This window comes from Euprymna scolopes, chromosome 27 (assembly GCF_053919585.1).
Source record: "Euprymna scolopes isolate OS-2025 chromosome 27, ASM5391958v1, whole genome shotgun sequence".
NCBI classification, from domain to species: domain Eukaryota; kingdom Metazoa; phylum Mollusca; class Cephalopoda; order Sepiida; family Sepiolidae; genus Euprymna; species Euprymna scolopes.
Genome location: NC_136508.1, coordinates 39,684,513 through 39,711,690, shown reverse-complemented (window position 1 = coordinate 39,711,690; position 27,178 = coordinate 39,684,513). Strand labels below are relative to the sequence as shown.

General features: G+C 34.5%; 1 protein-coding gene across 17 annotated transcripts in view; it reads left to right on the top strand.

Annotated features, from left to right (window-relative positions):
• LOC145248835 (pleckstrin homology-like domain family B member 2) overlaps positions 1–27,178 on the top strand; it is an 839,292-nt gene that overhangs the window by 391,345 nt on the left and 420,769 nt on the right. For all 17 annotated transcript variants that reach the window (XM_080110546.1, XM_080110540.1, XM_080110537.1 and 14 more), the window contains one exon: positions 15,004–15,186. In XM_080110546.1, the coding sequence (XP_079966672.1) occupies positions 15,004–15,186 (183 nt within the window). The remainder of the gene's footprint in view (positions 1–15,003; positions 15,187–27,178) is intronic.

Here is a 27,178-nt window from a genome sequence, read left to right as displayed (position 1 = left end):
GCAGGCAATGGTTTTTGTGGTGGCTGACTGACTAGCTTTTCATATTTCTGGCTTACCAGCTACCAATCTTTGTTGGTTAACAAAGAGGCTAGCAATCTTTCGGTCAACCTCTGGCTGACTAACAGTCTTTTAGCCAACTTTTAGCCACCCTTGGCTAGCCAGCTCACAATCCTTAGGTAAACTCTAGCTGGTTGGCTATCTTGCTGTGGTCATTAATAATGAATAGTGTGCAATAGTTACTGTAATTAAAGCTGTTTGAGTATTAAATAAACTCTAGTGAGTGGATGTCACCTTGATCTAACGAACCAACCACACCTACTTGTATGTATCTGTTTTCTAACACAGCATAGAATGTGCAATTCTTTCGAAACATCAACAACTCCAGCCTCTGACAGCATCAGATATTGCAACCACTCTGATGACCTTTGACTTTATCAGTTGTTGAGATATTTGGTTTTGAAAATTGCCATCTCTAATTTTAATGTGAGTTAAGTGCGTTTCTGTTTGTGTTTCTGCCATCTGCTGCTTTGTTGCCGAATAAATTGCATTCAATTTGTAAATGTGTCTATTTAAGTAGAAGAGGACAGTATGAATAGCAACAACAGCTGAGACTTGACATTAAAACCACTTGTACTAGGTCAGTAAAGCACCTGCTCATCTGGTAATGCTGTGTGTGTGTGTGTGTGTGTGTGTGTGTGTGTGTGTGTAATGGTAAGAAAGAAACAACAGAAAGCAAGTTCATTCTTTCCAGAATTCATCAAGAGGTAAGATGCCAATCTTGTGCCAAAAATAAGCAAAAAAATTTAATCTAATGCAAGAGTATGACCAGTTAGCAATTAATCACTGAAAATCTTAAGTTTTTCAATAAAAATAAATTAAAAAAAAATGATATTAGTTGCCTAAAATTGCCCCCCCCGTGATTCTATTTTTTTATTTTATTTTTTTTACCATAATTTTGTCTATATTTTATTATACAGCACTGTCTGTCTAATACTGAACTCCATATTTTCTCCTCGAGTCAGTGAAGTAAAATTCCATGTTCCTGTTTACTTGCCTCCCCACGAGGGCAGAGTTAGACACAAGGTCGGTTTTTAATGTAAGGAAAATTCATCTCCCCAAAAAAGGCCCATTCTGGATAGGAACAAAATTTGCTTCAATCTAGGATTTCCCTTCCACTGATTAGGTCAGAAAGGTGAAATGTAGTATCAGAACAGATACTACACTTTGCCCTAGCCAAAAGAAAGAATCCTTGTTAGATGAAACAATTTATTTTGTGTGAATCCAGAATGCCCCGTTTTTGAGGAGTTAGATTTTCCCCAAAACCTTGAACAAAATTCAAATCTGCAAGATTTTCTTGTTCCAGTCTAAACTAAGCCGAAAAGCTGCCGAAACAGCCTGTGATATCAGTGATGCATTTGACCCAGGAACCACTAATGAATGTGCGGCACAACGTTTGTTCAAGAAATTTCGCAATAGTGATGAGAATCTTAAAGATGAAGACGGTCACGGTCGGCCAACTGCAGTTGATAACAAGCATTTGAAAGCCCTAATGGCAGCCGATCCTTTCAAAACAACACAAGAAGTTGCCGTTGAACTTGAGGTTGACCACTCAACAGTCGTTTGCCATTTAAAACTGCGAAATTAATGAATTGAACAATAATCAAAAAAAATTGTTTTGAGATGTCTTCTATGCTCCTTATGTTTAACAACCACGACCCATTTCTCAGGCAAATTGTGACATGTGATGAAAAGTGGATCCTCTACGACAACCGACAATATTTGGCACAGTGGTTGGATGCCAGAGAAGTTCCATAACACTTCCCGAACTCGAAATTGCACCAAAAAAGGTTATGGTGACTGTTAGGTGGTCTGCGGCCGGTCTCATACATCACAACTTCTTGAATCCGGACGAAACGATTGTGGCAGAGAAATACTGCTGACAAATTGATGGAATGTACTAGAAGCTCCAACGTATGTGCACAAGATTGGTCAATATGAAGGGACCAATTCTCCTCCATGACATATACTTGGAAAAGTTTAGAAATTTTTACATAATATATATAGTCTTTGAAGTTTTTAACCTTTAAAACTATACAAAAAAAAATACTTTTTATCATTCGTTAGAAAACCATCTAGTCAGTAAATCATTTAATCACCTGCAATCACTGCATCAACTCGCTCTCGAATTTACTATAATGCCAATAATTTATTTTTCAAGGGGTCATCAGTTGTTTATCATAAAATACTGTTTCGGGGATTTAGAAACAAAACGGTATGTTACATCATGGCTCCCCAGCAGTGTTGATCAAACATCACCATATATATATATATATATATATATATATATATATATATGATTCACTCCTAAACTAATTAACCATTGATTATGAATTTTAAAACATGGCTGCTAGATAGACATAAGGATAAGAAATGTGAATTCAGTTTAATTTACGAGATGTCTTCAATAAAATTCTAGACTTTTTTCGTATGGACACTTTTATTTATAGTACATACATGAAACCCGTGTCCCCTTCAAAGTAATCTCCTCCGGCTGCAGTGCACTTATTGTATTGTTTCAACTTCTGAAAGCCCCTATACAAATCCTCTTGTGTGAGCGTGCCAATGATCCTTGTCACAGTCCTTTTCATCTCAATTGTATCATAACGACAATCTTTAAGTTTTCCTTGAGTTTAGTGAATAACCAAAAGTCACAGGGAGCAAGGTCTGGACTATAGGGAGGGTGAGGAACTGTTTTGATGCTCATCTTGGTCAAATAACCTGTGATAAGAATGGAGTTATAGACTGATCTTTTCTGAGCACCCTTGGGACAAACCATGCAAATCTTCTGCATCTTCAGTTCCTCATGAATAAGTGTGTTTACAGTTCCCACACTGGCATCAAACTGTGCATTTACTGTCTTTATAAACACACAACGGTCCTTATCCATGAGATTCTTTATTTGGCCAATCAACTCTGGTGTTCTAACTTTCTTACACCTCTCATCATCCCTTCACAGACTCCTTGCTTTCCTTGAATCTTTTATGCAATTCAAAAATTAATGCTTGTTTCATGCAAGATGGTCCAAAGCAGTCTGAAGCATTCCATACGTTTCTGTGGCATTTTTTCCAAGTTTAAAACACAATTTTCTTGCATATAGTTCTTCTAAAGTGTCTTCATGTGCAGATTGCATTTTTGAAAGTTACCAGTTTCAACACTCTGGCTGTAGTTCCAATTCCTGTTGTAGCTGTTCAGTTGAATCTGAAATCATAAAAATTGGTCCGTCATCGCACAAGATGTATAGCAGTAACATACGGAATTTCTAAACATCTATGGCAATTTTAAATGCCTGTACAAAAATGTCTGGAAACTTATTGGAGACACTTTGTACTTGTATGCAAAAGGGGGCAAAGAGGGAGATTATGGAACTTAGATTTATAAGAAGAGAGAATTATATTTAGATTTGCTTATGTAACTTTTCAAAAATAAGAATAGAAAACAAAAAGCTGACAGCATGTTTCAATCCATGACAACCTTCTCCTTAACAAATTATATATATATATATATATATATATATATATATATATATATATATATATAAAGAAAAAAAAAAAAAAAAGAAGCAAAGTGATGTATGTGGTGAAGCAAGTTAAGATGATGAAGATAAAGAATTTTACTAGAGCAGATGTTTCCAAGATGGTAAGATGCCAATTTGGATGTTTGCCCAAAAAGATATCAGCACTTGAGTGGATTATGATGAACAGATTTCACTAATGTCTGTGTTAATTGATTTTTAATGACGCTCCATCACAATTCATTCATAAGACGCCATCGTGGATAGGACATACTTTATAGGATCCCTCATCTTTTTTATCTATTTAAGAATTAAGTAATGTTATAAAAAAAACAATTCTTTGTTTTATTGTAATAAGATGAAAGAATTACTAATTTTCTATTAAAAAATACCTTTAAAGCATTAGAAAAAAAAAGTGATACGTTGTGTCACCCTTTGAGCTCAGGTTAGCTTGTTATACTTAGGAAAAAAAAATGAGTTTGCAAAGCCAATTAAATTTGAAGACAAAATCCAAAATTAGTGTTTCTGTTTACTATATTGCCCACTCTTTCTAGTTATGGATTAAATAATTTTATTTCACCTGTGATGATATTCGCTATTATCTTTTCTTGAAGCAATGTTCACTCTAGGTTGGTTTAATCAGCATCCCACTGGAGGAGGAAGTTTCTTGAGAATATCAAATTCACAAGCAATCCACAGTCGGGAAATGACAATGCTGTGTTTTTGCAGTTCCCACATACAGCACCTGGTATTCCGAAATAGTCATCCATCTTTTACTAACCAGGCCCAACATTGCTTAACTTGAGTGATCTAATGAGAACTGGTTTGTCAACGTGATTATACTTCTATTGCTACTAGTGTGAGGGGGGGGCATAAAATACGCTTTAATATGATATTTTAATATATATTTTTATATATTATTATAGTTGTGATTTCAAAAGTAAAAAAAAACGTATTTGATGCCATCAGCTAGAATCAAAGCTGTAGCATTCAAAGCTGGTGACGTTACCACTGTACGAATGTGACACGCATATGAACTGATTAAAAATTAAAAATAAACTAAGATCAGTGTACAAAATGTATAACGATTTTTCAATTTTGACCCCTTTAAAATTATTTTAACTGACTAAAGATCCATAAAAGAACGGGCCATAAAAAGTCCAATCATTGAAGGCCCCTAACGCTGCTCTGCAACTTTTCGTTTCGGAAGAGATAGTTTGAAAATATGGAGACAGACAGACATAGTGCCTTTTATATATTAGATTTCAATCTTCAGTTTTATAGTTTTATTAGATTTGATTGTTAATAAATTCAATCAGAAGCTTTGAATTATAAAAAAAAATCATAATATTAATACAGTCAGAAACAGCAGAGCATAGTTACCGTCTCCTGTCAAAATAAAAGTTATGATTTAAAAAAAAAAAAAAAAAAAAAAAAAAAAAAAAGCAAAGCATGCATGGTCCCCCGTGAGTGCACAGTGAATGAGGCATAAAAAAATGACTAAGTTCAGCATTTAACCCCCACCCCACCCCATTAAGCCCCCAAAAGTCCCCAAGGGACGGCAACTCATGGTAAAAATGAACAAACGGTGCAGTTTTAGGCCTTAACATATTTAAATTTGAGTTCTGCACCATGCAAAAAAGAAATGACTGTCCATCATTTACTCCCCCCCCCATTTAGCCCTCAAAGTCCCCAAGGCCTTAACATATTTAAATTTAAGTTCAGCACCATGCAAAACTGCTAAATAGACATACTCAGAAAATTTTGGGCAAATATGGTAAAATAGTCCCAAAAGTAGTGTTTTTATTAGCCCTTAAAGAGCCCCTGGGGTACACCGAATAGTTATCGCAAAGTATAGACAAACAAAATTATATAGAAATTAGTTAGTTACAACTTTTCAGAAAGTTTTATAAGAACCCAAGGCATCAATTTTTTTTTTTTTTTTTAATAAGCACAAAAGTGTAAATTTTAGTCGGGGGGGGGGGCAATCGGAGTTTTCTCGGAAAAAATGGAGGCATCGAATTTACATTGAAGGCCAAAAATTTCTGAAAAACAATGAAATGAATGAATGTCAGTTTAATAATGGTATATATTATGAATATATGGCATAATCTCGTTGACACACCGGTGCCAGCTGGATAACTAAAGTTAAGCAACGTTGAACCTGATCAGTATTAAATTAGTGACCATTTGGGACTTCCAGGTGCTGTATGTTCTCTCCGCTTATTTTGGCACTGTTTCCAGTCATCCTGCACGTCTTCTTTCCACTGGACTCAGACAGTGCCGATTCAGGAGAAGTTTGTACAGCCCTTGTCTCACAATTACATGCATATCTGTCCCTACAGGGAGTATCCATTGTCTTTTGAGACTGAACGGAGGCATCACTTATGAATGGATTAAAAATCATTAAAATGGACACATTTTAGGGACAGTTTGTGCCTAATATTTTTTGACGTTGGACTTGAAGATGACAATGTTTAAGTCTGCAGAAAAGCAGTCCTGCTGTAACATACTCCACAGATGTGAAATTCTTGGAGAAAAAAAAAACTCGGCTTGTGGAAATTCTGTTTGATGTTTTGCGCACGGAGGAAGAATGAAGTTTCTTTTAGTTTTGGTAGGAGGAAGAGTTCTTACTATGAATATTATCCTGATAATGTTTTGGTCATCATACTTTCCGATTTTCTTGAGATGGATTTTGTCATGGTTGGTAACCTGAAAAATTCAAACGGGACCCTTTTATTGAATCTATTGTAATAAATAATTGCTATTCCATCTGTTTCTTTGTTCCTTTAGTTATTTCGTAAAAGTTTGCAGGGAAAACTCTGATACTGAACAATTTTGGAGGAATTGATTCGCAATTTTTGGGATGAAGATTTCCAATTTTTAATCGCTATTCTTAACATCTCTGCAATTAAATCACCACCTACTTAAAAAAAAAAAAAACATAGGTTTTGAGTCTTGTCTAGTCTAGAGTCTTGTCTAGTCTAGAGTCTTGTCTTGAGTCATCTATGTTTAGCAAAACATTCCCAAAGTTTGTGTACCATGACCATTGCTCAGTCACTATAAGCAGACGAGAAGGCAGTATCTTGTAATATAAGATGTTCTAGCCCATCGTTAGACCTTAGGTCCACAGAAACAATTATTCAGCAGGTTCATCATGTCAAGATACATGTACTGCCAGAGTCAAAAGTTGGCACTGACCAACTTCAGATATGCGTGGAAAATAACCGTACAGCATTTTGTCTGTTACATCATTTCAGTAAGTTATGTTGTAGTCTTAAAACAGAAAAAAGGTGTTCAGTAACAATCAGTTATAAGTGACAGCCTTCTAGAGGTTGATGGTTCAATCCTTGTTATAAGCAATGCTAAGAAATAAAATAAAAATTAAGATTTGTATTCAATCATGACTAATGGAATAAGAACAGTTTACCTTTCGAGTTAAGTTAAAAATTCCTTATAGATTCTCAATTTGGACAAAATGTTTCTGAAGAAGGTCTGAGGTTACACACACCAAAACTTTGTAAAAATAAAATTCAAAGATCCAAGATGAGGATAGTTCAGATAATGCTAATGGGGAGGGAGGATTCTCCGTTACTTGCATGTCTCTGCTTTATCGTTATTTTCATGGCAAGTGCTCGACTGAGCTCCAATCTATGCCCCCCCCTTTGCCAAATTTTCACAAAAAAAACTCGTCTAGCTGAAACCACTATCAATAATTCCCCCCCACTCTTTATCTGTGCCTAAACCTAATCGTAGATTCCATCAACAAAACTTCTTTCTTAGAACTGCACGCCTGTGGGACTCCCTTCCGTTTCCCTGCTTTCCAGCTGACTACAATATGGTCGTCTTCAAGTCCAATGTAAACAAGTTCTTGATGAGCCGTTTCCCTTAAGTAATCCATTTACCAAATTTCTGCCACTAACGATTATTACGATATTGTCCCATTCAGTACAGTACACTCATTAACCCTTATCCTCGAGTTTCCTCTGGGCCTTGATAAGTGATGGTTCCTTTGTAAAAAAAAAAAAACAACAACAAAAAAACAGGTGAGGCTTTCTTTCATCACAGCTGAGTTATGCAATTATCGAGTTGAAGAAGATACAAAGATGCAAGCAAATGTGTTTCCCAACGCGCATTCGCATCAAGTATAAAGATACGCACGTGGATATAATTGACAGCACTTCCTCTCTCAGAGATTGATTAGAGGAAGCTTGTGGCACTTTTTCTCTCAATGAAACACAAGGTGACTACGCTTTGGGCCAAAATTACAAGAAGTGAACGAAGGAGGGCGGGGGATGAAAAGAAACTGGATTGAGATGCAACTGATATTTTTTGTCATTTCACATCTGATGGTTGTATGTTGTACATCTGTTTTTTTTTTGTTTTTTTTTCTTGGAAATAATTTCTAACAGATGTCTGAACTTCAGAAATAAATACAGACCCATACTTTTCTTGCTTTTATTTTTATTTTTGCAATTAAAAGCTTTTATAAATTAGTTGTGACTGTTTTTGATTCGTTGATTTAGTAGTCCCTTCGCTTTGTTGGTTTGTTTGTAAATTAACTCTTGTGTTACGTAATATCAAAACGTAATGGTATTATGTGTTGAGAATACATAACACAAATAACTTTGTATTATTTGAAATCTTTGGACTACGATTCTCATCTTGAGTGTCATTTTCGCAACATTTTGATCGATGTAACTTCCGACCTTCTTTAAGTGTATCTCGGGAATGTTCCTGTCAAACTTGGGAATTTGGAGGGATTTTCGAATGGAACCCTTTCATTATTTCATGGCAGTAGCATGCTCTTGTTCTGCCAGCCATGACTTGGATAGAGGTCCTAAGTAATTCGCAATTGTATTTTTCAGTCGCCCACACTGAGAATTGAACCTTCAACCATCATGAGAATATCACTTTTACAATTAATTTTTCCACATGCTCTAACCACTGTGTCACGGGTCCTTGTGGACAGTTCTAGTAAGAATTTTGGGAGTGTTAAACCTATTTTCACTCTCCTGAATGTGACTAATGGTTATTACCAGATTGCTCTCGACATCCTTAAGAATGAGTACTTGGATGTTGACGACATTCACAAATGAAAAAGGTACCAAAAACTGGATCACTTCTCTGTGAATCATTAAGATCTTTCGCTTGTGACTTTTCTGACAACCTTTCTGTTGGAGTCCCACTCCTGGCTAAAATAAACTTCTCTAAATTTTCCATTGAAGGAATTACTAATCAAGGGATGTGAGGGTCTCCAGCCTCCTGTTGATGTCGATTAGGGTTCATCCAGGAACCTCCCTCCAAGATTTAGAAGCATTTATGTTCACAAGGACATTAATATCGGAATTTTATTTTTTTATAGACGTCACCTTCAACAGTGCAAAGGGAAGTGGGGGGAGTCAGCCGTTTTGGTTAGCCTGTAGCATTCATGTTACCCCCACCCCTTCTCATCTTGGCCCCATTGTCCAGCTGGCGAATGTGTGCGTGCGTGCGTGCATCACTCTCTCCCTCTCCCTCCTCTTTGTCATTTAAGTCCTCGCGGACATCTTTCTCTCTCTCTCTCTATATCTCTCTCTCTCTCTCTCTCTCTTTATGTAGTGTCTTTCCTTTTCTTAGTAGTATCCATCATCATTGCTTGATGGTGATTGGATGCTATGAAACAGTCCCAGAAATCCCATTTCTTGAGTCTTTTTTTTCAAATCAGTTCCGGATAAGATTTCTAGCGAGCAAGATTCATTTTCCGGACTCTGTCGACCACAACGTAAATTCTTTCAACCACTTCACTAGAGAGCCTTTATTGGAGCGGTTCGAAATTAATATTCTAAAATACACCATTTATTGAAAAAGTGTGGCAGAGCCTGTCACCATTTTTATTTTTTCCTTTTCCGAACTGTTGAACGAAAAACTCGTCAACATTGATTTATTTTCTTCGTCCCCTTTTGAACAGATGGAGTAGCCAGACAAACCTTTTCAGAGAAAAGGAGTATTATTTCAGGAGAAGGAAGAAGACAATCCCTTTCTGAGAAAAGGAATTTTATTTCAGACACTCTATATTTTGGAGAAGAGAAAGAAGAAGAAACCAGACAACCTTTTATTTCGGACACTTCATACTATGAAGAGAGAGGGATAAACTTAAAAAAAAACTTTAAAGAAAACGACTCTAAAATTCCGTCAGTTCATATTAAGTAGCTTTTGACTTTTGATCCTTATGCAAGCTACCACCAATAGTTTGTATGACTTTTGGTAGCAACGGCAAAACAATTTATGCCAATTGTTTAAATTATAACACAGTCAGCCGGTCACTGGCGTGCGACTGACGTCATGTGTTACACTAAATGTCTTAGAAACGGTCCCATGAAGATGTGAAGATGGGCAAGTCATTAGGGTCTGTGTATCAAGAAGAAAAGCATACCTGAGATATTGGATGTGGGTGTGGGGCTCATTCATTCTCTCAAAATTACATCTTCACCCTGGTGGCATTCTGGTTGGAATCTTCTTCCTTCATCCTCCAGACCACTTCGTTCTTTAATGGAGACATTTATGGCAGACACAAGAAAACACAACACGACACAATCATAATATATATGAAATATAATTAACTATTTTATTTTATATTATGTTTACAATACATATTGCAATACTTTTACAATTTACATATCCTACAATTGATTGTTCACCATTACTTAAACTAACTACCTTTAACTAGTGTTGAGGGGGATGGGGTGCCCCCCTCCTCTCGTTTGCAGAAAGGGGAAATAACATGTGCTTACCCCATGCTGTCCGGACGAAAAAGAGGTCGATCAAAGGAAGGGAATTATGGGGCTGCATTTCTGTTTATCTCTGCGCTTATGGCCAAATCACCACCCGGTAATGCTGAAGAATGTGTTAACAACCGTGGCACTGAGGTATAGTGCCACAAAATTTGGCAGAAATATTAAAATCCTTGGGTTACTTGGAGCCTTGACTGTGACCAAAAACTGTCAACTGCTTGGAGAAGGTGAGAGACGATTCAGAGAGGTAGTTCTGTATATGGACTTGGCCACTGATCCTCGACAACCTTTCTCAATTTTGGTGGATGAAATATTAGATCTGTCAATCCACATAGCTCTGCTGAATTCTCTGTTGGATGAGTTTCAGGAGACCAACTACTCTCTTGATGAAAGGTTTAATCAGAGTTCCAGTCAAGTAAAAGTATAATTGAACTTCATCTCATAAAATGCTTGGGTACATTGCAGTTCATACTCTGTTTTTAGGGGTGTTTTTTTTTTTTCAATCTCGACAGTAATGGTTCCCTTTGAGGAGGCAGTCTTTCTACACTGCTGACCAGTCATTACCTATTGGAGATGTTCGTCACCCATTTCACTCGCTGCTGTAGTATACTGCCCTGGTTAAATAGTCACATTTTTGTTTCATTTTAGAGCAAGAAGCCACATACATAGACCCTCTTGCTGATTTCTTTTTTGACAGCAAAGTTCAATGCAGACGAACAGATGTCCAGCACAGAGACTTTAGGGCCTCTCGAGCAAAAGATTTTCTCTAATTATGACCAGGAAAAAATAACTCGATTCCAGGAGGCTATTCGCATGCAGATAAATTGTTGATTATTCCTTCAAACCATGCAGTATACCTAACGTAATATTAGGAAAATAAACAAATATTTTACTTGTTTGAAATTTATCACAAATATATTTCAGAGGTATACTCCATCCTCAGTATGTTGTTTTGTTTCTTTTTTTTTTCTTTTTCTTCTTCCTTGCCATGTTGTAAATTTGGAGTAAGAAGTCTTTATAGAGCGGCACGTTGTATCTGGCGGTTGTATTTTGAAATGTAACTGTGCGTAGATAAATTTCAAACCAGTAAAATATTTGTTTATTTTCCTAATATTACGTTGTGATTTGGCTTTCAAACGCACTTTATGCATATATTATTTTACTAGTAGCAACTGTTTTGAGGAAAATTATCAAATTACAAACTTCAAAAATCAAATTAAATTTCTTTTTTTTTTTTTTTTTTTTTTTTAATTAGATTTTCACCCCAAACAAGGCACATTATCACTTTGATGTAGAGGGCTACCATCAGGAACCTAAGTAGCAGGATACTATGTAGGGAGTTTAGCAGCAAGATGTCTGTTCACATTACACTTGAACTTCTGCATGCCAGTACAGCTGGGGAAGCAGGAAACCGGAAGAGAATTCCAAAGTCTTGCAGTTCTGGGGAAGAAGCTATTAGAGTAAAAGGCTTTCTTACATCTGGGAATCTGGACTGTGTAGGGGTGGGACTTCGCTGCTTGTCTGGTTTGTCGGGGGTATTTTCGTCGATGGGATACAAGGGTTTGCAGTTCATCAGAGCATCCACCAATTAAGAAGAAACAAGAATTTATAGCTAAATGCAAACATATAATTATTTACTTAATTTTTAAAATCTGAATTAATAATAAAATAATATTTGAAGATATAAAAGAACTTAAAGCTTAGAAAATGACTGAATTGACCAAAAAAAAGTTGATATTCAATAAAACAAAGTAACCAACCAATGACTTCTAACCAGTCATGACTAACAGAATGAGAAAAATCTACTCTCAAGGGTTAAACAAAGAGTCCAGTTAGAAATTTTGTTAAAAAAATTTTTTTTTTTAAATCCCAAGTTTGAAGAGATGCACCTGAATAAGGTCGGAGGTTACATCTGCTGAAACAAAGTGAAAATGAAAATCAAGATGAGAATTGTAATCCAAACAATTAAACAGTATTTCTTTATTTATTGATGTGTTCAAAATGTGGGACCACTTAGGGAGGGGTGCATTCTGTATATGGGACAGCTTGAAGTGGGTTTTATTTGATTTTCCTAGCTCTTTGTAGGGAGGTATCTTTTTTTCTTACATTGATAAGAGAGCTGTCTATTCTGCTTTTCGTTTTGTCAAGGCCAGTAACCTTGTCTGTTTAACAACCAAGAAAATACTGTCCCCTTTATTTATGTGACTGAGATTTTGATAAAACAATAATAGATTTAGACATGGCCGCTGCTATACCTACCAACATACCTACCTCTTCTTCCCCCAGTTTCTGATTTATTGTGCTTTTTTTTTTTAATGTTTTATCTTGAAAAGTGACCGGCTTTAATTTATCACTTGTCACCTGCATTTTCGTTTCTTTTTCTCAAGTACCTTAGACATTTTTTGTAACCAGTCATCTCAGCCCTTGAAATTCTCAAGAAAGTTATCTTATATATATTAGTGTTGGGACGATTAATTGGAATCGAAAAAAATTGGAACTTTTAGGGGGGGGGTATCGAAATTGGAAAAATGTATGCCTCATTTTTGATGCTAAAAACGGTTCTTTTAATTAGCTTTTTTTTTTATTTAATTTTGTTTAAAGTAAAATTTTCTACTGCTAATAGTAATGATAAAATAATGAATATTTAATGATTTTAAATTATTAGTAAAACTAAAATCGATATACTATCCCTCACAAGTGTATTTTTACGTTTGAGAAAACATCTACACATTTAACATGTGCCATCTCAATCCTTGAAATTCTCAGGAAAGTTTACTTATATATATATAAATAAATAAAAGACTATATGTCTGTCTGTCCGTCCGTCTCCATATTTTCAAACTCTGTCTCCTCCGAAACTAAAAGTCGCAGAGCAGCAGCACTAGGGGCCCTCAACTGATTGGATATTTTATGGACCGTTCTTTTATGGGTCTTTAGCTGGTTAAAATAGGTTTTAAGGGGTCAAAATTGAAAAAATCGTTATACATTCTATCATAGTTTATTTTGAATCGGTTCATATGCGTGTCACGTTGGTACAGTGGTAACGTCACCAGCTTTGAATGCTAGATTTTTGCTTTCGGTGTTTCAGCTTTGAATGCTAGATTTTTGCTAGCTGATGGCACTCAAATTGTTTTTGACTTTTAAAATAATTTCCAATGTTATTGATAATATTTGCAAAAGGTATAGAAAGAGGTGGCGAATACTTGAAATCTGGGGAGACTTATTGTCACCCGAACACCAAGAAAGACCACCGGTTATTGCCAATCAATGAGTAATCTCTGATGATCGCCTCTGTGAGAACTCCTAGTGAGTACAGATAATAAAAAACGGTGGCGTCCATCTGTGCGTCCGTTATTCTGAACAATTGTCAGATAACCATCCATTAGTTTTTCCTGAAATTTTGCCACAAATAGTATTTCATTGAATAGATGTGCACAGTAAAAAAAAAAAAAAAAAAAAAAAAAATTTGTAAAAATTCCGGTTACATCCCCAGGGGCTCAAAAGAAGTTAAAAAATGGCCAAAAATGACATGTTTTGCCCCATAACTTTTGATCCTTCAATTAGATTTTTCTGAAACTTAACCAAAACGTGGAGCCCATTGTTCTTAATATAAATCCAGTATGGGTGACCCTAGCAAAATTCTGTGACTTTCAGGGCTAAAAAGACATGCCTTTTTGTAGCTCTTTTTTCATATTACTCAAAAACTTGATATGTATGTCTATATAGTGGTTTTCCATGGTGCTGAATTCAATATACATTGTCCATTTTCACTGGGATTCGGCATTCACAAATGCTCCAAAATTTTAAAAAATTTTCACTGGGATTCGGCAGTCACAAATGCCGCAAAATTGTAAAAAATTACACTTTTTACCCCATAACTTTTGTCCCCATCCATTAGATTTTTCTGAAACTTGGCAAAAATGTGAAGGCAACGTTGGTCCTTCACATTCATCATTTCTTCACTAATTTTTGTGGCGGCATTTCATATGCAGCACCAAAGGGGGGACCATGCATGCACAACTTGTTTTAAATTAATATTTGGTTATTTTAGCTCTCTTATTCATACTTTAATTTCTTTGTCACATACCAAGCGGCTGTTGCGATAATGCCAATTTATTTGCAAACCGTGTTGAAAGAGGTGGAGAGTACTTGAAATCTGATGATGGTCTGTGTGAGAACTCCTAGTGAGTACAGATAACAAAAAAACGGTGTCCACTATTGCCTATTCCATTTTTCAGTCTTATTTCCAGAAGCTGGTAATTTGAGATGACTTGTAAAGGCCCTTTTAAAGCATTAAATACCTATATGATTTTCTATTAGGATCCTTTGAGATGAGTAATTTTTGTAGCTATTTATCTACTAGCCGGGGGGGGGGGGGGGGCTTTACCCCGTCGTAAAATAGGCTTCAAACCAAACCAAAGATGATTGGGTGAATTTAATAAAATGAATACTTCCTCCTTTTGATTTTGGAATTTCTATGGTTTCCTGTTAGTAGAATAATTTCCGATATTTTTAAGTGTTCTTTTTTATTTTTTATTTATTTATTTATTTTTCTCTGTGTGGGGGAAAACAGTGTATATTTTCCGTGATTTATTCATTATTGTCAATTTATTTAATGCCTGTTTTTTAAAAAAATTTTTTGATTCTTTTATTTTGAAGGCATTACTCGGATTGGCACTTCTGATGCTAAAGTTATCCAGGATATTATTGTTCAAGGCACAGGAGTCGAAAATGAACATTGCTTCATTGAAAACACTGCTGGAGTTATTACGTTATACCCACTGGCCAAAATGTGTGCTCTGGATGGTGTCCTAGCTACGGGACCCGTCCGCTTATCACAAGGTAAGTCCGTCTACTTCTCTTTCGCCTATATTTATACTCATCCATGAAATAATGAATTCATTGAAATAGAACTTTAAAAAATAATTAAAGAAAGGAATAACTTTAGATTTTAACGACCCCGCAAAATAAGTAAAAGAAAAACACCTCGTCTGAGCTCCAATCTATGGTCCCGGCTCGCCAAACTTTCATGAAAAACACTCCTCTAGCTGAAATCACTATCAATAATTTCCCCCACTCTTTATCTGTGCCTAAACCTAAACGTAGATTCCATGGACAAAGCTTCTTTCTTAGAACTGCACGCGTGTGGAATTGTCTTCTGTTTCCCTGCTTTCCAGCTTACTACAATATGGTCGTCTTCAAGTCCAATGTAAACAAGTTCTTAAATAATCCAATTCACCAAATTTCTACTACTAACGGTTACAATATTGTCCCATTGACTACCGTACACTCGTTAACCCTTATCTTTGAGTGGCTTCCGGGCCTTGATAAATGGTGACTCCTTTGTAGTAAAAAAAAAAAAAACAAACAAAAAAAGAACAGTCAACACTAGTTGACTTTCACACACACAGAGGATATTTGTAAACAAACATGAGAAAAACGAATTAGTTTTTCATCTCAAGGTTAATTTTTAAGAGAGGGGAAAAATTTTGAGTAGAATTTTAAACAAATAAAGAATATCTTGATAATCAATTTGCTTTTTTATATTTGCTAGTAAAAGTTTGAAATGTATAAAACGTGACCCCCCCCCCCCAAAAAAAAAAAGTATTATTTATTTATTTTTTACATATATTCAAGATGAAACGTCTTATGCTTTTTCATTGATGATTAGAATTTATAGAAAATATTGTTTTTTATTTGGCAAACACTGTATGAATGTGTCGGTGTGGAAGTTAACATGATAGAGTTGGAGCAGCAAAGTAATTTAATTTGTCCCTTAAGCATTTTATTTATCCTTTTCTAAAATAATTAACCAATGAAGAGAAAAAAAAATTATTTATCCTTTTCTAAAATAATTAACCAATGAAGAGAAAAAAAAATTTTTTATTTATCCTTTTCTAAAATAATTAACCAATGAAGAGAAAAATTTTTTTTATTTATCCTTTTCTAAAATAATTAACCAATGAAGAGAAAAAAATAAAAAAAAATTTATTTATCCTTTTCTAAAATAATTAACCAATGAAGAGAAAAAAAAGAAAAAAAAAATTTATTTATCCTTTTCTAAAATAATTAACCAATGAAGAGAAAAAAAAAATTTATTTATCCTTTTCTAAAATAATTAACCAATGAAGAGAAAAAAAAGAAAAAAAAAATTTATTTATCCTTTTCTAAAATAATTAACCAATGAAGAGAAAAAAAAAATTTATTTATCCTTTTCTAAAATAATTAACCAATGAAGAGAAAAAAAAAGAAAAAAAAAAATTTATTTATCCTTTTCTAAAATAATTAACCAATGAAGAGGAAAAAAAAAAAAATTTTATAAATTGTTCAGAACCAGTCAGATTAATTTATCCCTGACGGATTGGAAAGTACTCGGATTTATGATAAATATGGTGACTACATCAGCCAGTTCCCGTCAGAAGTGAAGACTGTTATTCAGAAGTTGGAAAGGATCGAAAATAGAATTAATAGACAAAAAAAAATCTTAAAAAATTGATTGCCTCAATGAATCAGAAGTGTTTCTACTGAGAACGAGTCTTGTGTTTCTATTAATTATTTTCTGTAATACGAATTAATTTCATAATTTTTTGCATTCTGAAAAGCTTTGATTTTTCTTTATTTTTGTGATACGAATGTATAAAACCATTTTTAAACAAAACCTAAAATCCTAAATAATAAAAAGGGGTTCTTTTTTAATTCTTCGTAAGGAGTCAATAGATAATTGGCTCTATAATAATAAAAACAAAATTTGCATAAATTTAAATTATGATATTTAAGCATATTATTAAGGAATTTCATTTGTTCTTTAAACAGCAGGCATTGACTGTTCAATTTCGTAGATAGAGCAGGTGTGCTTTAACAAAGCATTATTCGGTAGGAAAACTTTCTGGTACTTGTGTAGATTGGGGATCTTTTAAATCAGCACACTTCAGGTAAAAACATTATTACATACTAACATATCATGTCGAAATTAGTATAAATTCCTCAAATTAAAAAAACTGATCCAGCAGCAGAAAAAAAAACAACTACAAGTAAAAATGGTTTATCGAATTATTATCATATGTTTTTGAAAGATTGTCTATAGTTTTCACCGGGAATTTTATTTCCCTATTTTAGTCACGTAAATTTGTTCGAGTTGAGATCGAACGACGTTGAAATTGTGTTCATGTTTCTTTCATGAGAAAATACTGGCCCATTTCTCAAAGCAGAAAAAGAGAGATTGGGAACTCTCCTCAACAATTAGAATTCAATTTCTTCATCTTTTCCATCGCCGCCATTGTAATTCTTTTTTTTGTCCTTTTCCCAACAGACAGCAACCTTATGTGCACGAGATAATCTGTCACTGTCATGCAATATATATAGGCAATGCCAGGTCGCCTGCTAGTGTATACATATATATATATATATATATATATGTATGTATGTGTGTGTTCATGCACATACCTTACTTTATATTGATAGGTAAATTATAATTATTTATTTATTTATTTATATCCTCATCTTCTAGTTGTTATTTCACAACGTTTCGGCCAACTATTCCTCTGTCATTCGTCATGTGGCAAAAACCGCGACGGGATAGGAATGCAGAGTCTTTTAAATGTATCCTCAGTAATTACTGCCTTCCATAGTTGTCGTCGTCTCACTATGTTTTGGCCAACTAAGCCTCTGGCTGGCTTTTGGGTAGGATTGAAACTGCTATCTTCAGACAATACTCACCTGGAACCGATTCAACGTCTCTATCCACTGCGCCATGGTTTGGATAATAGTTTGCAAATAAATAAATGTATCTCAAATGTTCATCTCAGAAGGATTCCGATGATAAAAATAAATTATAATTACTTTAAATCATTTTAGTAAATGAATTTTGAATGAATCGATTTCGAAAACTATAGTTATTTTGATAACATTATCCCTGATTATAATAAGCGGATTCAATTAGATTCAATATTGTAAAAAAAAAAAAAAAAAAAAAAAAAATATTTCTGAATTGACACCTGTTTTATGCTGAACCTTTTCTGTTCCTAAAATTTCTACATTTGTAAAAATAAAAATTTCCAAAAAAAAAAAAAAACATTTTTTTTAAGTAAAATCTAAATTTTATTATCCTTGAATTTTATCAGTGATAAAAGAAAAACATTTCAATATTTTGCAGATTACATTTCGTGTAGAATTTTTTTTTTTTTTTTTTTTTTTCAAATTTATTTTGTGTTAAATCTCTTAAAATAAAATCCTGTAATTTTTTTTTTTACTTTTATCTCTATTCAAATTGAAATGTTGGGTTTCTTTATTTCTTTGGATTGTTTTCAAGATTTCAAATCTTTTCCATAGTCCAACATGGAAACACTGCTGCCATGTTTCCATTTGCAGCTGCTTTTCCTCAGCAGTTAATTTTATAAAAATCTTTGTATTGCCTGATTGAAAAAACAAAAAAACAAGCATCTTTTTGTATCTTTCTGTATGACTTTGATGATGTCATCTTGCTTATCACCGGGCTCACTTGAATTAAAGTTATAAATTTTATAAAAGGGAAAATATGTGTTAGTTTTGCGTCTGTGTGAGTTTCAATGTTTTCCGAAAACTTTTGAAAAACGCATCGGACCGTGTGAAAGATCGATTCCTTGAATGAAAAATATCTAAAAATTGGCCAAAATGATTAATTCTGTCTTGGCCAACTAGACCGTTTTTTGCAAGGAGGGATCAGTTTTTGCATCAGCATTTTTGCAAGTCATACGTCCAGCAATGTACGTTTAAAAAAAAAAAAAAAAAAAAGTTATTTCTACCGTTGTGACGTCATAAGTCGTCGTGGCTGTGACAACTAGCATGTTAGCTTTTTTTTTTTTTCACCTCCTTTTCCTCTTTTGCGTTACAAGTTCGAGCCTGTCTACTGCAGCTAATTTTTTTTTTCTGGACGTTGCTTAATATCCTTATACCACCTTTCTCCACCCGGGAAACGCCGGGTATCCATGCTAGTAAATTATAAAGACAAGAGAAAGAAATCTAGAAAATTCATGTTCCAACGAAAAGTATGCATAGTAACAGGTAAGCAAGAAAGTTACTAATTCATAATGATCGGTTCATTAGTTTAGAACTCAGTCAATCTTCATCTCAAAAATTCAGACATAATCTCCTGTTTTGCTGTGTACAAATGCGGATCTAACATTTGAAAAACCGCTTCAAAAAAAATAAAAATAAATCTGAGATACAGTTAGAGATTGAAGGTTTATGTTTTAAATTGAGAACCCCAAAATCATACAAGACCAATATATATATACTTATATATATATATATATATATATATATATATATATATATATACACCCACACCCACTTACATTATCATACCATCCATGTACTGTATGATTCTGGGGAGGCGAGGGGTAGAAGTCAGTTTAACCTCTGGGTTTTGCTTTTATAGATTGTACCGATTTACAATGCCTCCTCACGGGACAGAGTTAGACACCAGGATCGTTTTTTAACGTGGAGAAAAGGTACAAAAATAAAAAAAAAATTGTCTCATTCGTGAAAGACTGATCCTGCACCAAAAGAGAACAAGAAATGGAAGTGCAGCATCCGAAGAACAGATACTACACTTTTTTTTTTTTTTCAATTAAGATTTAGTTACAAGTTATGCTAAACTCATTTCATTTTTTAGCAACTTCATTCAATTGTCTTCCGACCTTGTAATAAGGTAGATAATGCAAGGAGTCATCATCTATCATGTTTAAGATTGTGTACATTTTAGAATTCTTTAATTTTAAGATTACTAGCAGGCCGCCTGACGTTGCCCGATCATAAAATATGCTTAACTATGATATTTTAATTTTATGCAGATTTCATATTGATTATTATAGAGCCAATACGCTATTGATTATTATATTGTACCCAATACATAGTGATTTCAAAAGTTAAAATAAAAATATAACTTTGGTGCCATCAGCTAGAATCGAAACTAAAACATTTAGTTCTCCAGCTTTATTCATTACCACCTGAGCTAATAACAGCTAGATAAGAAAACTTTAAAAAGTTAACCGAATTTAATGTGTGTGTGTATATATATATATATATATATATGTGTGTGTGTGTTTATGTGCGTATGTGTAGAAGTAACGTTTAGTCGACTTATGCCTGCAAAGTCCCATTTTTTTAATTACTTTAAGCAGCTATTTTTACCAGCTAAAAACCAAATTGAATTTGTTCCACAAGTCCAAAGCCCTGACCATTTCAATGTTAAAGTATATATTTCTTGTGGTCTCTTGATCTTACTGGATTCCAGGACAAGAATTCATCCAGTCTGGTGGAGTACCCAGCCTCTTGTTGCTTTCTCCATTCATCTGTGTCGAACTTTCTGTATCTTGGTCAATTATTGTAGGAAGATTATCTTTTTTTTTTTTATTTGTATATTATATATATATATATTTCCCCAAAACTTCTGGCCTTGATGGAGAAGAGACTAAAACTTACTGCTATGGTTTCAAATGATCTGAAATAACAGCAAGGGGAGACTTGATTCCAAATATTTCTCATATGTTATATCTCCCCCTCTTTTGGAAATAGGGTACGATTATGAATATCTCCAGTATCAAATAATCCTTATACACTGTGAAATTGACATTATGTATGAAAACCAAAGAGGGGAGATATAACATATAAGAAATCTCCCCTTGCTGTTATTTCAGATAATTTGAAACTATGGAAGCAAGTTTTAGTCTCCCCTCCATCAAGTCCAGAGGTTTTGGGGAAATATCAGATATTTTGTAATTCATATGCAAAACTAGGAAAACAAATGACTATGATTGAAACATTTTATGGCTGTAAAAAAGTGCCAAATATAGGCTGAGGATGATGGATGATTCCCTTAATGTGCGACCTTATGGGCAAATGTCACATAGCCCACTACACAATTCTGGCCATTACCTTTCCAACTAACCTTCATTTGTTTAATTCTGATCAATAGTTGCTGAGACTTGGAACTTATAAAATTGCCAAAAAAGTACTGTTTCGTTGTATCACAACTCATCAGTGCGGCTAGACAAACACCTTTCCCCAGCCGTGGATCGAACCTACAACCGTAACGTTGACAGTCGACAGCTCTAACCATCGGGTGCTGTAAATATTTCTCCTCGAATGTGTATTAAATCCACACCCGCCCGTCGCAGACAGTGCGCAAACCATAAGTTTGTTTATAAACAAATTAATAGTGGGCTTCGCTTAATTGTTAAGCGTCAGCTGAAAATATATTTACAAAGTGCTCAACCCAAAGAGGACGGGCTTTTATATATATATATATATATATATATATATATATATATATATATATATATATATATATATATATATGTGTAGTCCTGCAGGCCAGCTTCAGTTTTGCTGCTTCGGCTGTCTCTCCTCTGGCCTTGCCAGGCCACTATGAGGAGTTATAGAGCAAAATCATTTCAAGAGTTATCCTAGCTGAAATTCAATTTTACACACTTTCATAAAACAAAAACAAAAAAAAAACAAATTATCAAGTGTTCCGGATGTAGTTTGAAGATACTGTTAAAGTTTAGCTCAATAATCAATAGTTTATATCAACCAGAGCTTTTAATTAAAAAAAATTCTAAAGCCTTATGATTTCAAATATTCAACTGTCATTTTCTATATACACACGTCTCTAAAAAAATAAATAAATAAAAGTAAAATAAACAAATAAGCAACATTTCTAGCAACTAATTTACCTGCCTGCCCTACTATTCACATTTTTTTTACGTCTGATGATAGTTAACTATGATGATGATGATGATGATGATGGTGGCAAAAGAAACATTTAAAAAAAAAAAAGGTTGTAACTCTTATTGTTACATAGTTATTTTCTGGTCATAGAACCTGTAAGATTTGTGTTGTGTGATTTAAGATTCACGACGCATAGTGAAAGGAATCCATTTCCCTGGCAGTACTTATCAACTGCACTGGAAAATTAAGGTCATCGCCAGTTGTTGATGCTTGTGGCATGTTGAAAGGAAATGCTGACGGAATTAAACAGTTTTCTTTCTTTGTGTTGTAAAAGTAGCCGTGTTAACCTATTAGATAAAGAAATGGATTAATGCCATCTCTTTGTGGCGAAACCAAGTTATAATTACAAATATCATGATAAAGCAGTAACCACTTCTATTAAAAAATGCCATTTCTTTGACTGATGAAGCTGGGATACTGCTATATTATGTTTAGGAATTGGATACAGTGGAAACATCTACTGTGGAAACGTCTGTTGTCCTGTTTCAGCATCTGCTCCTACCGTGCTGTTTTAATATCTTCCCCTGTCGCGCCATTTTAATGTCTGCCTGTCGCGCCATTTTGATATCTGCACTGTCACACCATTTCAATGTCTGCCCCTGTCGAGCTATTTCAGCGGCTGCCCCTGTCACGCCATGCCACCGTCTGCCTTTGTTGCGACTTCAACTGTTCCCATGAATGAGGTCATGTTACAGTGACCACTTTCTACAAGTGTTGTCCTAAAAATAAAGCTTCCCCCCCTACCTCAAACAGTTGAAGAATTACAAAGACAGGAGTGGTACCATTAAAACGAGCGACTTTTTGTGGCCCAGAACTCATTTTTCTACATAGTCACCACCATTCTCAATGCATTTTTGTCAGGAATTCAATAACTCCTCCTCTATCCTTCTGCCACACATCCATAACTGGGGTTGCTTTCTTAGAGTTTCACACTGTCAATATCTGCAACAGAGAGATGAAACTTTCAGATCATGAATGCATATGTTCAGTCATCATAATAATGCCATTTGCAATCTTTTATGATCCATTCCGACGGAATGGAAAAAACTAGAACGCCTCCTTATATTATTGTGGGAGTGTACTATGCTGCTAGTTGTTTCTCATGGAGACAGTTTTATTCTGTGTATTTCTATGTGGCCCAATTAAATATGTGTATTTCTATGTGGCCCAATTAAATATGTGTATTTCTATGTGGCCCAATTAAATGTTTATTTCTATGTGGCCCAATTAAATATGTTTATTTCTATGTGGCCCAATTAAATATGTTTATTTCTATGTGGCCCAATTAAATATGTGTATTTCTATGTGGCCCAATTAAATATGTTTATTTCTATGTGGCCCAATTAAATATGTTTATTTCTATGTGGCCCAATTAAATATGTTTATTTCTATGTGGCCCAATTAAATATGTTTATTTCTATGTGGCCCAATTAAATATGTGTATTTCTATGTGGCCCAATTAAATATGTGCATTTCTATGTGGCCCAATTAAATATGTGCATTTCTATGTGGCCCAATTAAATATGTGCATTTCTATGTGGCCCAATTAAATATGTGCATTTCTATGTGGCCCAATTAAATATGTGTATTTCTATGTGGCCCAATTAAATATGTGCATTTCTATGTGGCCCAATTAAATATGTGCATTTCTATGTGGCCCAATTAAATATGTGCATTTCTATGTGGCCCAATTAAATATGTGTATTTCTATGTGGCCCAATTAAATATGTGTATTTCTATGTGGCCCAATTAAATATGTGTATTTCTATGTGGCCCAATTAAATATGTGCATTTCTATGTGGCCCAATTAAATATGTGCATTTCTATGTGGCCCAATTAAATATGTGCATTTCTATGTGGCCCAATTAAATATGTGCATTTCTATGTGGCCCAATTAAATATGTGCATTTCTATGTGGCCCAATTAAATATGTGCATTTCTATGTGGCCCAATTAAATATGTGCATTTCTATGTGGCCCAATTAAATATGTGCATTTCTATGTGGCCCAATTAAATATGTGCATTTCTATGTGGCCCAATTAAATATGTGCATTTCTATGTGGCCCAATTAAATATGTGCATTTCTATGTGGCCCAATTAAATATGTGCATTTCTATGTGGCCCAATTAAATATGTGCATTTCTATGTGGCCCAATTAAATATGTGCATTTCTATGTGGCCCAATTAAATATGTGCATTTCTATGTGGCCCAATTAAATATGTGCATTTCTATGTGGCCCAATTAAATATGTGCATTTCTATGTGGCCCAATTAAATATGTGCATTTCTATGTGGCCCAATTAAATATGTGCATTTCTATGTGGCCCAATTAAATATGTGCATTTCTATGTGGCCCAATTAAATATGTAGCTTAGTTGGATTGTTTTTTGTTTTTTTTTGTTCTTCTCTTTGATTCTTTAGTCAATTTGAAATCCTGTTTTTACCATAATAAAATTACACTCCATAAGAGTTAAGGCGAGGAAATTAAAGCTGTTTTTCTCTTGGTTTCAAGCATTCCACTCGAAGAATATTGCATTGGGTTTTTAGAATAATGGATTTTGAAACACGCATTTCAGGTGAAAACATTATTACTAGGGCTATGACAACAGCATATTCTTTTCATTGTTTTAACTCTTGAGTATATATCCGATGCGGTTTGACACAGTTAATCAACCAAGAACTACATCACTCTATATAAAAGCATATAAGATATCAACGGATACACACTCGAGAGTCAAAATAATGAAAAGAATATGCTGTTGTGCTAGTCCTAATTATTACGTACTTACATGTGATGTTGAAATTAATATAAATTCAAAAACTGTAGATCCTTAGACATTGGAAAATTTGTGAATTTTATAGCTTTTCTTTGGACTGATTTCTCCCACCCGCTCTCCTGCTTCTCTGACAATACCAATGTGCAAAAATTTCAATGAAATGTGAACAAACATCTCCCTCTACCCGACTTTCCACTTGAGTTATCCCTTTTAAATCTAGTTCCTTTCACAGTGTAACTACGTAGAACAAGAAAAAATAAATTAAAAAATAATATATTGGTATATAGCATTCTGCCATTGATGAAGCATCTGTCTGTCAAGTTGAGGCTGCCATTTTGGAAGATCGGCGCATTACTATTTGCCAAATAGCCCAAGATGTCAAGATTGGTACAGGGTCTGTGGAAACTCTCATTCATGACCATATGCATAAGGTGACTGCCAAATGGATTCCCAGGTTGCTCACACCATTCCAGAAGCGAGAACGCGTAGAGTGCTCGAGGATGAATTTGGAACGTTCCTTTTATTGAGTAACCTGATGTACCCATTCCAGGAATAATGACCCAAAGACAATACATACAATTACTTCTAACACGATGTGGGCAGCAGTTCACACCATTCATTTGGCCAATTGATCCGATTGCTGATAACATGCCGATTGAGATCAGAATCTCAACCTTCAGCAGAAGCTGGGTCATTTTGGTGGTCATTTATCTGACAGGCTGAGGCATTTGTTCTGGGTAGTCCTGGAAGGTTTTGCTTCGTGCCTTTTGGGTAGAGTAAGTTTATTGATTACAACCTAAGGCACCCTGACTGGGGAATGCCAATGAGGTTGCCCAAGCAATTTTTAAAAGGCTAGAATGCTCCTCCTTCAGGGGTGCTGGCTTGACTCTTCCCACCTTTTGACCTTGTGTCACATCTTCAATAGTGATTTGTGGCAGTTATGGCCCCAGAATCATGACGCATACTTTTGTAAACTACTTTTTTCAATACACTTCTTTTTTAAATATGCCATTGTGTTTGTACTGATTATTAGTGACCTGCAAAGCCATATCAAGTACTTTTTAAAGCTGTAAATTTGAGTGGCACCATTTTTTTTTCTTCATTGCAACCTCTCATTCATGGACGATGTTGCTTGTCTTAGTCTTTTTTAGAAATACTTTTATGGCATGCATTCTTCAGAATTGTCTGATCTATTCCCTGCTTCCTTTGTTCCGGCTCGTTTAATTCGTTGATCTAGTCGTCTTCATCAATTCACTGTTTTGATATCTTATTGTAATACAGCTTTTCATTCCAGTAGCTTTTTTCCAAGAACTGCAGGCTTGTGGAACTTACTGCTGACTGTTTTCCTCCTACTTAGAGCTTTGGTTTTTAAGACTAATATCAATAAGCATCTCCTGTGTTTGTGATAATCATCTTTTGTTCATGTTAACTCCTTACATCAGGTGGCCTCATGCCTTGTCTCGAGCAATTTCCACTAAAAACAAAAAAAAAAGTCTACTTTTCAAAATTAAAATAAATCGTCTGCATTACTTTTCAAACAAACCTCATATAATAATTCTTACACTGGTGACTCCGATGCGATTTGAACACGGACCATTTTGATCTGGAAGCTCAAGAATTCCTTTACACTACGGAACAATAGATGTTCTGTAACTACATTCAATAAGACAAAGAAGTGGGTCTGTTTTAAGCCGGTAACGGTCGATGTCAGAAAAGTGGATTTACAATACAATGGAGGTTAAAAATATCCACAGGCCGTATTTGGTCCATGGATGATTTGGAAACAGAATTTATGTCAGCATCTGCAAACCATTTGAAGCGAAATAAAAAGACATATTTATTTTTTTAAATTTTATATATTAGAGATTTTTTTTCCCTGGTATTTATTTTAGCAACAATTTATTGCTAAAACGATTATTTTGAGTAATACATATGATGCGTACACAGGACCGGCTTTATATGTTGTATGTTACATCTGAGATACATTAAAAGAAACAAAAACAAAAAAATTATTTCAGTTGACGGCCCATAAACAAAATATCGAGCCCCCCCTCCCCTCTCACCCCAATTGCGTTTATTTTTGAGTGAGGTTTACACGGGGCTGTATTTGGTTTATAAGAAAATAAAAGCTGAGTATCATGAAAAAAAATTTTTTTTTTCTTAATACTAAAGTTAGTGAAATGAACAGAATCTTAATATCCCTCTTAATGGAAAACACCTGGTTTCTAATATGTGCTTCTGCATTTTATCTGCTTCGATGTTTGTTTGTGTCGTTTTTTAGCGAGGCA